This window comes from Procambarus clarkii, chromosome 48 (genome assembly GCF_040958095.1).
Source record: "Procambarus clarkii isolate CNS0578487 chromosome 48, FALCON_Pclarkii_2.0, whole genome shotgun sequence".
Classification (NCBI taxonomy): domain Eukaryota; kingdom Metazoa; phylum Arthropoda; class Malacostraca; order Decapoda; family Cambaridae; genus Procambarus; species Procambarus clarkii.
The window spans coordinates 35,885,911-35,902,214 of NC_091197.1; the positions used below are offsets into that span (position 1 = coordinate 35,885,911).

Sequence of the window (16,304 nt, forward strand, 5' to 3'; positions counted from 1 at the left end):
GTGAAGAAGCGATCCGCCAAGCGTCGTGCCGGCCCGGGGTGGTGGGTGGGTGGGAGATTGTTTAGCTTTCCAGTCCTCTTTTAGCTTTTCTCATCCTCATTTCGGACATAGACAAGAACACAACCTATAGCACTGTATCATCCTTTGCAGATGACACTAGGATCTTCATGAGAGTAGGCAACATAGAGGACACGGCGAACCTCCAGTCAGATGTAGATCAGGTCTTTCTATGGGCTACAGAAAATAATATGGTGTTTAACGAAGATAAGTTCCAGCTTATGCGCTATGGAAAAAATGAAAATATAAAAACGGAAACCACGTACAAAACTCAGGCAAATCATAACATAGAACGAAAAGGCAATGTAAAGGATCTGGGTGTACTCATGTCGGAAGACCTTACCTTTAAAGAACACAATAAAGTAGCCGTCACAACTGCAAAAAAAATGACAGGTTGGATAACAAGAGCTTTTCACACTAGAGATGCTATACCGTTGATACTATTCAAAACGCTTGTGCTCTCTAGAGTGGAGTACTGCTGCACAATGACAGCACCTTTCAAAGCTGGAGAAATTACTGACCTGGAGAGCGTGCAGAGATCCTTTACTGCTAGAATCCACTCAGTAAAACATCTAAACTATTGGGACCGACTAAAGAGCCTAAAACTGTACTCCCTTGAGCGCAGGCGGGAGAGGTACATAATAATTTACACGTGGAAAATATTAGAGGGGCTGGTCCCAAACCCACACACAGAAATAACATCACATGAGACCAGAAGACATGGCAGGATGTGCAGAATACCCCCGTTGAAAAACAGAGGTGCAACTGGTACTCTGAGAGAGAACTCTATCAACATCAGAGGTCCGAGACTGTTCAACACGCTTCCACTACACATAAGGGGCATAACTGGCCGACCCCTCACAGTGTTCAAGAGAGAACTGGATAAGCACCTCCAAAGGATACCTGATCAACCAGGCTGTGACTAGTACGTCAGGCTGCGAGCAGCCGCGTCCAACAGCCTGGTTGATCAGTCCGGCAACCAGGAGGCCTGGTCGACGACCGGGCCGCGGGGACGCTAAGCCCCGGAAGCACCTCAAGGTAACCTCAAGGTAAGGTAGTCCCTAACACAGGTGTACAGGTTCCTGAGCCTACTGGGTTCTGTCATATCTATATTTGAAACTGTGTATGGAGTTAGCCTCCACCACATAACTTCCTAATGCATTCCATTTATTAACCACTCCGACACTGAAAAAGATCTTTCTAATGTTTCTGTGGCTGTGACTGCTTTTCTTCAGAGCCTGCCACCACCAGTATGACCCAACAGGAAAGTTTGAAATGAGCCAAGGTGTGTTGATGCATTATGTTACTTGCCATTTGACTGTGAGAACACCTCAGATTTTTATCTTAGGATGCATCTGAGCTTTTTGCTCAGAAAAAAAGCTTGTCTTTGCCTGATTATGTGAACAATACTTTTCTCCCAGGTTTTGAAGATCCATGGTTCTGACAAAATCCGAACACTGAAAATGAAAGGAATAATGTCAGACAAGAAAGCCCATGAGGTGGAGGTCATGAGTCAAGTCATTGCACGTCTGGCTAAAGGTTAGTACATGTACCTTTCAACATGGCTTATGTTTTTCTGTATGTGGATTTATTGTACTGTATATTGATGGCATTATTTGACAGCGTATACATTACAATACAACCTCGATTCAACGCACTATATGGGACTGTTGGGATTGAGTACTACAGATGTTGGAGGTAGCATGTTTGGAGCAGATGCTCTTTTGCTTATGATCTTGTTAATAATGTTTCATGTACCGGATAATTGTTTTGTTGTTGTTACTAGCGGAGAATAAAACCATGTGGACGAAGATTGTTTCTCTTATCACAACCATAACAGTGGCGACGAGGATTAAATATCTCCGGCAGAGAGCCTGGGGTACGAGACGTGGTGTGAGGATCAAGAGAGAGCAGGGTATGTTGTGTGGACGAGTGGACGCTTCGCATACAACAGTGGAGTGTGCTACCACCGTGGCCATGGCTACGCCGCTCATGTCAATGGAGCAGTTAAACACTGCCAAGATCTCGTTGGACCTGTGGCTCAGCATGCTGGAAGCAAACTTTCAGTACCGGGAGGTTAAGGAGGACGCCAACAAGAAAGCGGTACTCTTAGTTTCACTGGGTTCTGAAGCATATAGTGTTCTCGGAAATTTGTGTGCACTGGAGCTACCTCACACGATGACCTATGTAGACCTGATTGCTCTGCTTAAACGTCAGTATGTGGTGAAACCATCATATCACAGGAGTTTGATGGATTTCCAGAAGAGGATGAAAAAGCAGCAGGAATCCGTACAGGATATTGGTGAGGTAACAAAAAATTGTAATTTTTGCTTTAAGAATTATCAGAAACCACAGGTCTCGGTACTTTCTTGGCCATGCACTGGAAAACCCTGGTCTAGACTTCATGTAGATTATGCGGGACCTATGGATAACAAATATTACCTAGTGGGGGTGGATTCATACACCAAATTTCTGGATGTGCATTTGTGTAATTCTGCCACATCATCTGTAACTTGTGAATTACTAAGGAAAACATTTTGTAATTTTGGATTGCCAGACATAATTGTCTCAGACAATGCTCCTTATTTTGTTTCTGTGGAAATGGAAGATTTTTTCGAAAAAATGGTATTAAACATGTAACATCTGCTCCCTATAATCCTTCTTCAAATGGTCTAGCAGAGAGAGCAGTGAGATCCTTGAAAGAAGGGTTAAAGCGGTTTATGGAAGGTACTATTAATACAAGGCTTTGTAGATTTTTATATAATCAAAGGAAAACTGTTCATTCTACCATTGGTAAATCTCCTTCTGAATTGCTGTTTAATAGGCACTTTAAAGTGCACATGGAAACAGTAAAGACAGATCCCGATAAAGAGAAATCGGTAACTAGCTTGGCCAGTCAGTTGGCTCAAGGAGAGGAATTGTTGTTTAATGAGGGGGATGCAGTAAATGCAAGGAATTTTGGAAGTGGAAAGCCCTGGGTGGAAGGAAAAATTAGGGAAGTCCTGGGCCGCAGGAATTTCACTGTGCAAGTACAGAGTTTTGGGAACATCAATTGGAAAAGGCATGCAGATCAGCTCATGCCAAGGTTCACAGGGAATTTTGAAGACCCTTCAGGTGGGGGTGGGGCAACTAGTGATATCCATCCTAATAATGAAGGGATAGCAGCACCTGCAGGAGACCGGGAGGCAGAGCAAGGGGCAGCAGAGGGTAATATGGATACAGTTAACCCTATGGACTCTACAGGGAGTAATTCAGAAGAATGTTTCCCAGAAGTAACAGGTCAGGACTCCCAGTTAAAACAATCAGGAAGAGTCATACAACCGCCTGATAGACTTAACCTGTAGGGATAGAGTTTATTTAAAAGGGGAGGAATGTTGGGATTGAGTACTACAGATGTTGGAGGTAGCATGTTTGGAGCAGATGCTCTTTTGTTTATGATCTTGTTAATAATATTTCATGTACCGGATAATTGTTTTGTTGTTGTTACTAGTTGAGAATAAAACTATGTGGACAAAGATTGTTTCTCTTACCACAACCATAACAGGGACCAACCCCGGTTCATTGCAGTGTTGGATTCATTGCAAGAGGTGACCTTCAAGAGGCATTTGTGTCAGTGTCTTTTTGTTCTGTGTAAACACTAAAAATGCATTATCATATTATATACTGTACCTATATATTACTACTTTACTAAAAAATTCTGTGTTACAGTTGTCATTTATCTTATTGTTTTAGTTATGTCTATCCTGAATTCTCATGGAGTTGTGAATGCTGCATAGTAAATACTTAGTGTACTGTATTATGTCAGTAGCACTGTATTGATAAGTAGTTCTGCTGTATGTTGAGAACTACAATGCAGTTTATGAACACTATTTTACACTAAAATTACTCTACTGCAACCTTAATTTGAACACTAGTATCCACTCGATTTAACAGCCTGTATGGGGCTGTACCCAGGTCGTTAAATGCGGGGCTCCAGTATTTCCGAAGTTATTAAGTTTCGATAATATTTCAAGTAACATTCAGGTAAGATATATTTTGAACAGACAGCCACTTGGTCCACCACTCTAGTGCCTTTATCCCTGTAACGTCACAGATTCACGGCACATTATTCTGATTTGTCATGAGGCTCGAGTGTTCATTCTGTGACTTTGTTGGACATATCTGCACATTCAAGGAACATCCGTGCACCATGTCGGCTCCAAATGTAGGGATGGAGGGAGGGATGAATGGATGGAGTAAGGGATGGATGGATGGATGGGTGTTGAGTTGAACTATGTGACCAGTAAAGCAGAGAAAGTGTGTATATGGGATGTAGAGGGTGGGGTGGGCAAGGTGTGTCAGTGTTAGGTACACATTTCCTTTTCATCTTCCGTGAATCTATTTCCCATTTTCAACCTCTGAATATTATCCTTTACCTGCAATTTGTTGTTTATGAATTTATAGAATAGACCTGGTTCTGTTTTACATTTGTCTGCAATCCCTTTTTCAAAATTTCTTTCTGCCTCTCTCCTCACTGCCGTGTAGTTGTTTCTCGCATCTTTGTATCGCTGGTATGTTTGGGGGTTCAAGCCTCTTCCTGTATTGATTCCATTTTTGTGTCTTTTGGTCTCTAGCCCTCTCGCAATTTCTATTGAACCAATCCTGTTTCCTAGTTCTGCATCTCTGTTTTGGTATAAATTTTTTTGTGCCTTTATCATATATTTCACAAAACTTGACATACATCTCATTCACTTCCTTGCCTAGCATCAAGTCTGTCCAATTATACTCACTAAAAAAATTTCTAAGGTCACCATAATGTCCTCTCCTGAAGTCTGGTTTTTCAACTGCTTCAACCTCCTTATTTTCTTCCAGCTTATAACGCATTGCATACTTTATTCCCAAAAAGACATGGTCACTTTTACCCAAGGGAGGAAGGTACTGAATGTCAAATATCTCTTCCTCCTTCCTGGTAAATATCAAATCTAGCATGGAGGGAACGTCCCCTTCCCTCATCCTCGTAGCTTGTTTAACATGTTGATACAAGAATGTTTCCAGGATGAGGTCTACAAATTTACAGGTCCAAAAATCTTCTGTTTTAGCTTCATATGCTTCCCAGTCTATGGATTTCAAGTTGAAGTCACCGATGTTGGAAATTTCCAACACTAATACAATACAGTTGTATTATTATTAATTATTACTAAAATCTACTAATTACTGTAGTAACTAAAATTAACCAACAGTAGGGTTCACATGAACTAATAATTGTATCTGTGCAATAATGCTAGAATTCTTACGTAACCAAACACCAGTATTGCGTCAGATTCTACCAAAATAAACACATTTATATCCAGTGTGTTAGAGAATTGAGTTTGATTCCTAAAAACAACAGTATTCTGTGTGATAATTATTTACCGATACCCTGACTCCCAAATAATGCCAAATCGAGAGTTTCTAGTTACAACTGTTATCTGGTAATAAATTTAACGTCACGTGTGAATGCCATGGAGAGAATTAAAATCATCTCCATTTCTCGTTTACCATCGTAAAACGAGAAAGTAATAATATTTAACTCCCAAGAATTATAACCCAGTCTTTATCAAAGCATTTTAGCCACAACTGCAAGAAATAATATTATTCGTGGTGAATAATTTGTATGGCAAATGCGGGATGCGGGGCAGGGAGAGACGCCATTAATTAGAGAACGTGTGGAGGCGTCGGCGTGAGAGGAAGGCGCCTGAGTGCGGCGTGAAGACTTGTTGTGGAATTGAGCAACTCGTTTGGTGTCAGTGTCTAGGATACGTTGTGGTGAATCGTCAGCAAGATTTAACCTGACATTCAGCCCGGAACTTGTCAATTTGTTCTGCGTAATCCATCGTGACCAGCCAGAGAAGCGCGTCGACATCCAGGCCAAGCTAGCCACCACGTGTTCGCCATTGTGACGCTAGAGCCTGAGACGCGAGTTTCGGCAAGCTTCAACTTATACAGTTCCCTATTAGCTAAGTACACATATAACTCCCTTTTGATGCATCATTAGAGATTGTATATAGCAGGGTAGCTTGTCGTCACGCCGAGCGACATAAATAAAACACATGTTAGTATTTTCTATTACTCTCCATTCTCAATTTCTTGAATATAGATATTTAGTAGCCTAATATGTTGCTACGTAATATATCTTAATTTACAGCTTGCGTGTGAGGAATTCCACGAGCTGTTACTTTACCCGTGTTATTCATCTCCCAGTGTTCTACGAAGAATTCCGGAGATTCCGAGGATGATTCGTGACTGATTGAAAACGTCTTCAAGCTAAGACTTTTTCGTATTTCTTTATTGTTCAAATTATCTGTATTTGATTGTCATTATAGAATGCTGTGCACTGGAAGTAACACGTTTTTATTATAATTATTAATTTCTGATATTTATGATCTATATTCTTATTGGTGACAAATTTACTATTGATTCTCTAATTGGTCATAAGATTAGGTTATTACACAATGAACTGGTGTACGAACCACACTAGTTCCTAGTGTGACGGTAAAGCGTTGGTGTTCGGCTGTTTCAAAAGCTAGGGGCAGGGCTTCGTCACATAAAGAAAAAAAAAGAGAAAAACTGGAACTTTCGTCTGTGGTAAGGTAATGGGAAGATACACAAAACACAAGTAAATTTAACAATGAAATTTTAATTACATTAGAAAAACAAGACATGAATAAAATTGAGCATAAAATATAACAGACAAGTCAACAAACAAAATAATAAGAATAATCACTGGCAAATGAAAAGTTACGTTAAGACAAGTGAGTAATAGCAAAGTAAATAATAATGATGATGATGCCGGAATATTGGCTTCGAGCTGCCACCTCCCTTAGTACACGAAAGCCAAGGCTTAGTCTACCAATGAGAGATGTCAACTGCAAGGAGCACTGGAATATTCTGCCTTCTCTGGGTCGCTGCAGCCCAGACATCAACTTGTGGTGGAGGGTGGAGGGCAGGTGTGACGGGACACCAGCCAATCAGCGACAGGCAGGCGATGGACAAGCAGTTTGCCGGTTATGGTGGCGGGGGCGAGCAGGTGTGCCGGTGTGCTGGATACGTTTTGCTCTCTGGGCAAAACGTTTTGGAGATACTTGCTGGATATATCTTCTATATTATCTGTTGTAGTAACGTACTTTGAAGGGAAGAGCAGGCTCAATCTCTCTTGAAAGAAATTATCGTCACACTAGGCATATATGAAGTTCTAGCAATAACCCCCCAATGTAGGTGTTTGAGGCTTTGATTCAATTAAATTATTTATACAGCCCATTAATTATTCAAGTGATTATATTTTCTAGTATTTATCCATAGTTACTGGTTCCTCTAGGAATTTCAAATGATCACATTTTATTAGTTTCCCTCTCTACTATAAAAGCGGGTGGTCCTTCGTAATTGATTTCATTACTTTAATAATTAAATAAATAGAGTCAAGCCCCAAATGTCCCACAACCGACTATCAACAGTCGTGATCTATCGTTATCCGCTCTCGCTATAATCTCTCTCATTATTGTTATAAGACCTTCACGTTTACTATCTAGCTCCTCCTTTGACCATGTGCTGCTTGGCGGTGGACTATATGCATTTATTATCATTAGTTTATCATCCTCATGGCAGATCTCTAGTGCTATTATGTCAACTTCTTGTGGATTGGTAGTCATTATTTCGTTCACCTTTAGGTGTTCTTTTACCAGCACAGCAACGCCACCGCCTTTCCTAATTTTTCTGTCCCGTCTCCAAATTGAGTAGCCCCTTGGGAATATGACCTCATTTAAAATTACATCTTCAAGTTTTGTCTCCGTGAGTGCAACAATGTCTGGTGTCTGCAGCTGTATTACATCACTTAACTCCAGTATCTTCGATCTCACTCCATCTATGTTGGTGTATGCAATCTTCAGGAACTTGTTCCCCCTCTCCATATTCTTCACTCCCCCTCTCTCTATTGATTTTGTTGGTTTGCCTTTATGTACCACTTTACTGGTTTGCCTACCCCTATCACTTTGTAGAAAAAAGAATTTATTTCTTCTTCATTCCTTCTCTCATTTAAATGTTTTGCCTCGGCGAGGTTCAGTTTCAGCTTCTCTCTATCTGCTTTTGAAAGATCTCGTCTTAACGACCACCCATTCCCATCCTCATCACTTTGCAATTTTCTAGCATTCCTTAGTACTTCTTCCATCTGTTTGGCACCGTTTAGGGTGATCCTCAAAAGTCGATCTTTCCCTTTTACGTACCTGCCTATTCTCTTGTAGTCGCACACATTCTCTATGGTTGTAAGACCTTCCACAAGGCCAACAATTTTATCTACTACTTTAGCTTCTTCTACAGCTCTTTCTGACCTAGATGTTATCGCCTTTTCTTTGCAGCCAAAAATGATCAGGAACTTATTCCGATCAACTGTGTTTTGCACCAACTTCGGGTTAGATGCCAATTCTTTTCTCACTTCTAGCCTAATGTTTGTTTTATCTTGGTTGCTGCAGTGTTTGACTTCCTTTACTGCTTCTTCTATTTTTTCCTTCTCCTTGGCCACTTGTGCATAAGTGAGTTGCATATCTTTCTTGCACTGTTCTATTCCCTGTGTAACTTCCTCCATCTGTGCTGACAAAAGCTGTTTCTCCTGTTGAATTTCCTTGCCTAACCTATTGTAGTCATTTATGTTTAAATTTACTTTAACTTCTTCCAAAGCTATTTTTAAAAGTTTATTTTCTTCTTCCATGGCTTTGCAATTTATTTCCAATTGATTCTTATCCTTGCGCAAGTCTTTCACTAAACCCTCAAGACATAAAACTTTGCTATTCAAATGGTCATTACTTTCTTTCAATTTACTAATTATTTCTACATGAGAGTTCACTATAGTATCTAAATTTACCAACTTGTTATGTAGACTGCTAATATAAATGCTTTCTTCATTGAATCCCTCAAAATCAAGCTCTGTTTTGTTTTTCCCCTTGCCAGTGGCCATCTTGAATGTTCTTCTCTGCACTGTAAACACTAGGGCAACTTTTTCTCATCCGATTTTTCACTTCCCTTAGCACTTTCCTGTTATCTTACCTATTTTTCAAGAGCACTATACCTTTATGTTCTCTGGGACACCACTCACTACCAACAAACCTGTACTACAATACTTAGGATTGTTAAAATATGCTGGAGCTCCTCTGCTGCAAGTGTTGACCCCTAGGAGTGTCACCTTTTGAGTTTTTTTGTGTGCGTGTGTGTGTGTGTCTGTTTTAGCGTGTGCACACTTGTGTGCGTGTATACGTACGTGGGCGGGCGTGCTTGTATGTGTCAAGATATTCCTTATGCGTTACCTCTGCCTAAATGAGCCACCCTGAGATTTTTAAATATATATGATATCCTGAACAAGAATTTGATAATATTTTACCTCAATCTGTACACCTGATTAATTGACCAGAGAGGGGGTATATACCAGTCTCCTCCCGCTCACACAACCAGATGAGTAAGGACGATGTATGATGACGATGGTTATCCGTCGTTGTCTCCCACTAGGTAATTCACTAAGTGCTGGTAGATTGACGAGGTTGGTTCTTCTCTGTCTACACAAAGCTCTGGAGTCAGTCACTGTATCGTTGTGTGACAGTTCACTAATTCACTGTACCACTGATCACAGTCACCACTCAAAAGCACAATCAGGTAGTTCCACGGCGGGGCGTCCCACCCGGTCAGGTCGCACACTTACATGCACCGGTGATGCCACTAGCTCCACTTTGGTTTCTTCGCCAAATCTTCGCACTATCGCTAGCGATATGACTATGCTATGTTGCACCCTGCTAGCTACACACTGCGAGAGGCCAAATACTATGATCTAGCCTCTATACTCCTTCAATGTCCCGAGAAATTGACGAATTTCCGCGGACCTCACTAATCGTGTGTGTCTCCTATCGTCTCCCGGCCTACTGAGCAGACAAGCGGACCGATTGGGAGCCCACACCAGCCAGTCGTCGAGGTAGACCAGACACCGAATTGCAAGCCGACTCAGACAGGGCACTAAGATCCGGTAAAGATGCAAAAAATACACCATGTGTATTTTGTGTGTATGTGTATATGTATGTGTATGTACATAATGTGTATATGTGTATGTGTACTTTTTCTTTTGGAAGGGGCTCTGTTCCCTTCTCTGTTGACGGGGCACTGGGGGAGCAGCTTGCTCTGTTGACTCTCGCATGGTTCCACTGTTGGTGGGCGCTTTTGGTTGTCTTCCGGCCTCTGGTGGTGTTGGTGGACAGCTTCTCCCCCTTTGGGGGGGTTCAGAGCTGGCGGGGTGGGCTTCTTCCCATGCGCTTCGTCATGTCATCTTAGTGGACGCGTTGGACGTGGTCGATCCGCCCCATCCTTCTGGGGTTCCCGTCTGCTCTTTGCAGTCGTGGGCCTATCGCATCTGCGGTTCTTCTGGACTTCTTCTGTCTGCGCCCTGGATTTTATGCCCTCCTCGGAGGACTGTTGTCTCCTGTCCGGCTTCTGTTGGAGCCGGGTGCCTGGATGGTGGCCCTGGACCTCCAGGTCAATTCCTGGCACGTTCCACTCCAGTTTTCCGGGACTGGCACAGTTGGTGGTGAGGCTTCAGGCTTGCTGCTTTTGTTGCCTTCCCTATTTTGTAATTGGCACTTGGTGTATTTTTTGCATCTTTACTAGATCTTAGTGCCCTGTCTGAGTCGGCTTGCAATTCGGTGTCTGGTCTACCTCGACGACTGGCTGGTGTGGGCTCCCAATCGGTCCGCTTGTCTGCTCACCAGGGGTGTAGTTCTTTCCAGATCGCCAGGTTTGGTTTCCTGGTGATCTGGAGGCCATTCCATCTGTTCCGTCCCAGGTTCGGACCTGGGCCTTTAGGGCTATTAGGCCACTCCTTGTCTTTCCCTCCAGAAGTGTTACTGCGGCTGTGGTCCCGCCTTCAGTTGTTCATGAGTGGATCCCGGGTTGCTCAGCGGTTGCTTGAGCAGTTGTGTGGGAGTCTGAACTTTGATGTGCTGATCTGCCCGCGGGGTCGGGTTTGGCTTCAGCGTCTGGTTCCTTCGGAGACTCCCCTTCCTCCTGGAGCCGGGAGCACAGCAAAACAGTCTTCCCCAAACAGTGCCAGTGAACCGGACGAATGCGTGGGTAGAGGAGGCACCTTTACTTCGTCAGGCTCAAGCAACAAACAGTCACGCCACCACTCAGGACTCCGGCAGTGACAGTGTAACAGTGAGTGAAGTGGCTACTGTGGCTCAGAAAGAGGGCCATAATCATATGGTCAAGGAGGTGTGGGGCTGAACTAAGAAAGTTGGTGAGTTCCTCCGAAATCTTGGGCAGAGAATCGAGTCCATCGAGGCGAAATTAAACGTTCAGGAGGTCAAGGAAAATCACAAAACAGTGAAGGAAAGTTAGGATATAGTGGTTGAGGGCAATAATGAAATATTGAGTGATGAAATGAAGGAAAGTGAAGTGTATGAATGATGATAGTCGTAGTGAAAGGAAGAACTCTATAATTACACATAAAATGAAGGAACCATTGGGGCCAATAATGGACGTCACAGGACTGAAAAAATCTCTTGAGAATCGCAATGTCGCTTTTACTGGTGAACTTGGGAGGAGGTGGGAGATGTTATACGAGGTATGGCTATCATTTAGTGAACTTATTGGGGGATGACTTAGACAGTGCATTGTTTAATAATGGATCACCCTAGACTGAAAGTGTTGTCATGGAATGTTAATGGTTTAAGAAACAGGGTTACAGATGTTCATTGTTATGTGATGGGAAATGATATTGATGTTGTAGCTCTCCAGGAGACAGGGGATAGGAATGAAGGCTTATTGAAATTAAATGGCTATAAAGGGTTTCACCTCTTCGCCGTAAATAACATCAGAGGGATGTTGATTTATGTTAAGAACTCCATACCAGCAGAGTTAGTAGAACCGCCATCAAAAACGCAAGGTATAGAGAATGTCTGTGTTAAATTATCATTAAGGGAAGGGGAATTTATTGTAGTTAATTTGTATGTATCCAGGAACTGCTTCGACACTAACTATCTACCTGACTGCATTTATACTAATCCTTCACTGGTCATTGGGGACCTTAATGCTCGGCACACAAGCTTTGGGACGTTGGGTAGTATTAATGCTAATGGGGTCAAGTGGTTACAGTTTCTACAAGATCATCCAGATACCTGTCTCTTGGGAAACAATGAACCAACTCACATCAGGGGAGGACGGCTTGACTATGCCTGCATTTTAAACTCTCAGGGGATTATGGGGGAGGCTCGGGTTGTTCGGGAACTACTAAGTGACCACTTTGCCTTGAACGTTGAATTACCACTGGGGAAAAAACAAGTCCACTTTCAAAGGAAAAGGCTAAATATTAATAAAAATATGAAAAATAATTTTATTCAAAATATGGGAGATTGGTATCAACAATACACGCCACTCTGCGTTGATAGTTTTTACGAGGACATAGAGAAATTAGTACAGAGGGAAAATAACGGGGGCAGGGGAAGCAAGACGCATGGACCTAAGAAATTTAAATATTCCAATGATCAGCAAGTCAAGGGGTGGGAGAGAATGCTATGGAGTGCACATAAAGAATGGTTAAAAAATGGAATGAGGGATGAAGAGAAAAATACAATGTTGGAAGTGGCTAGGGAATGCAGTCAGGTGAGGAAGGAGGCGCGGGACAGATACTGGCAAGACTTTGCTCAGTCCACTGGTAATACTAAGAACCTTAAAGACATATGGAGAGCAGTAAATAAAATCAGGGGTTGTAAGCCCAAATTCATTGCTCACTCAGATCCAGGGAAGGTTGCTAATGAGTTAGTAGATAAATGGGCTAGTGCTGCTGGTATGGAGTCCTTACCTGCAGACACGAGTCACCATTGAGTCATGGGAAAATATTAGAAATGGAGTAACTTTATGTGCCTTAAATACAAGATCTGTAACATGCACTGAGATAACTCACGATGAGCTACTGGATGCTATAAAAAGTGGCAGCTCTACTGCTCCGGGAAAAGATGGAGTAACGTATAACATTCTTAATTATTTATCTGGTATGAAACCTAGTCCCTTACTTGGTTTGTTTAATATGAGTTATAGAGAGGGAAAGTTACCAAGAAAATGGAAAGAGGCTGTCATCATTCCTATCCCTAAGTCAAACGGAGACTACAGACCTGTCTCCTTAATATCCTGCTTTTGTAAAATGATGGAAAGGATTTTGTTAAATAGGCTACTCTACCTTGTAGGTGATAACATGTCCAGTAATCTCTTTGGTTTTATTAAAGGCAAAAGTACTGCGAATTGTCTCTTAAAGTGTTTGTCTAATGTGGATGACAATTGTAGAGTTTTTGTTGATCTACAAGGAGCATTTGATAAAGCCAATGGGGAAGTAATCTTATACGAATTAGCCAATCTGGGAATAACGGGGAGATTGCTACACTGGATAAAGGATTATCTACAAGGCAGAAAAGGTCAAGTGTATTACCAGGGATACATGTCTGAGGAACGGAGGTTTCAGTTAGGTACCCCACAAGGGGGAGTTTTAAGTCCCACCTTATTCAATGTATTAATGAACAGATTAGAATCAGAGACGTATCCTCCAGGGGTCACGACGATCATATATGCTGATGACATTATTATACAAGGCACTTCTGGGAACAAAATTCAAACTGCTCTTAACATACTTGGTGCAACCTGTCACAAGTTAGGCCTAGTTATAAATGCAGATAAAACCAAATATGAGTGTAGGAAACGAAGAAATATAACACTCTAAATGGTGTGGAACTGAGCCGTGTTCAGAAGTACAAGTATCTGGGCATGTATGTTGGATACACATGTGAGAGTAAAAATGATGAAATAAATCATATCAGCACCTTATGTAAAGCCCGTCTGCATCCTCTAAAAGCACTGCCTTTTCTGGTAAAGGTGTTGGGGTACCTATCTTGCGGATGTTATACATAAGCACTGTTCGGTCCCTGATAGACAACGCAGCACCCGTTTTGTCTTACACAGGCCAAGGCAGAATTAAAAAAATAGAGCTGATACAAAATGAGGCTATGAGGATTATTCTTGGATGTCAAAGAAATGCAATGATTGAAATAATGAGAATGGAATTAAATTTACAGAGTAATTACCTAAGTGTAATTACCTAAGTGTAGTTACAGGATGAGAGCTACGCTCGTGGTGTCCCGTCTTCCCAGCACTCTTTGTCATATAACGCTTTGAAACTACTGACGGTCTTGGCCTCCACCACCTTCTCACTTAACTTGTTCCAACCGTCTACCACTCTATTTGCGAAGGTGAATTTTCTTATATTTCTTCGGCATCTGTGTTTAGCTAGTTTAAATCTATGACCTCTTGTTCTTGAAATTCCAGGTCTCAGGAAGTCTTCCCTGTCGATTTTATCAATTCCTGTAACTATTTTGTATGTAGTGATCATATCACCTCTTTTTCTTCTGTCTTCTAGTTTTGGCATATTTAATGCTTCTAACCTCTCCTCGTAGCTCTTGCCCTTCAGTTCTGGGAGCCACTTAGTAGCATGTCTTTGCACCTTTTCCAGTTTGTTGATGTGCTTCTTAAGATATGGGCACCACACAACAGCTGCATATTCTAGCTTTGGCCTAACAAAAGTCATGAACAATTTCTTTAGTATATCGCCATCCATGTATTTAACTGCAATTCTGAAGTTAGAAAGCATAGCATAGGCTCCTTGCACAATATTCTTTATGTGGTCCTCAGGTGATAGTTTTCTATCTAGAACCACTCCTAGATCTCTTTCTTTATCAGAATTCTTTAAAGATTTCTCACATAATATATAGGTTGTGTGGGGTCTATGTTCTCCTATTCCACATTCCATAACATGACATTTATTAACATTAAATTCCATTTGCCAAGTGGTGCTCCATATACTTATTTTGTCCAGGTCTTCTTGAAGGGCATGACAGTCATCTAAATTTCTTATCCTTCCTATTATCTTAGCATCATCAGCAAACATGTTCATATAATTCTGTATACCAACTGGTAGATCATTTATGTACACAATAAACATCACTGGTGCAAGAACTGAACCCTGTGGTACTCCACTTGTGACATTTCTCCATTCCGATACATTGCCTCTGATTACTGCCCTCATTTTTCTATCAGTCAGAAAATTTTTCATCCATGATAGAAGCTTACCTGTCACCCCTCCAATATTTTCCAGTTTCCAGAACAACCTCTTATCTGGAACTCTGTCAAAAGCCTTTTTTAGGTCCAGATAGATGCAGTCAACCCAACCATCTCTTTCCTGTAATATCTCTGTGGCTCGATCATAGAAACTGAGTAAATTCGATACACAGGATCTTCCAGATCGAAAACCATACTGTCTGTCTGATATATCATTTCTCTCTAGGTGTTCTTCCCATTTAGTTTTGATTAGTTTTTCCAATACTTTCACTATTACACTTGTCAATGATACAGGTCTATAATTGAGGGGGTCTTCCCTGCTGCCACTTTTGTAGATTGGAACTATGTTAGCCTGTTTCCACCCGTCTGCTACGATTCCTGTACACAGGGATGCCTGAAAGATCAGGTGAAGTGGAATGCTGAGCTCAGATGCACATTCTCTCAGAACCCATGGTGAAACGCCATCTGGGCCAGCTGCTTTGTTCTTACCGAGCTCCTTGAGCATTTTTTCCACTTCGTCTCTAGACACCTCTATGTGTTCTATGTTGTTCTCTGGAATTCTTTTTGTATCTGGTTCCCTAAAGATTTCATTTTGTACAAACACACTTTGGAACTTTTCGTTTAGTGTTTCACACATTTCCTTTTCATCTTCCGTGAATCTATTTCCCATTTTCAACCTCTGAATATTATCCTTTACCTGCAATTTGTTGTTTATGAATTTATAGAATAGACCTGGTTCTGTTTTACATTTGTCCGCAATCCCTTTTTCAAAATTTCTTTCTGCCTCTCTCCTCACTGCCGTGTAGTTGTTTCTCGCATCATTGTATCGCTGGTATGTTTGTGGGTTCGGCCTCTTCCTGTATTGATTCCATTTTTGTGTCTTTCGGTCTCTAGCCCTCTCGCAATTTCTATTGAACCAATCCTGTTTCCTAGTTCTGCATCTCTGTTTTGGTATAAATTTTTTTGTGCCTTTATCATATATTTCACAAAACTTGCCATACATCTCATTCACTTCCTTGCCTAGCATCAAGTCTGTCCAATTATACTCACTAAAAAAATTTCTAAGGTCACCATAATGTCCTCTCCTGAAGTCTGGTTTTTCAACT

At 41.6% G+C, this 16,304-nt stretch overlaps 1 protein-coding gene across 1 annotated transcript in view; it reads left to right on the top strand.

Moving 5' to 3' along the window:
• Window positions 1–16,304, top strand: part of LOC123764818 (probable methyltransferase-like protein 25) — a 239,851-nt gene that overhangs the window by 15,128 nt on the left and 208,419 nt on the right. Inside the window, exon 2 of the mRNA XM_069302696.1 lies at window positions 1,479–1,596. Coding sequence (XP_069158797.1) covers window positions 1,479–1,596 — 118 coding nt within the window. The remainder of the gene's footprint in view (window positions 1–1,478; window positions 1,597–16,304) is intronic.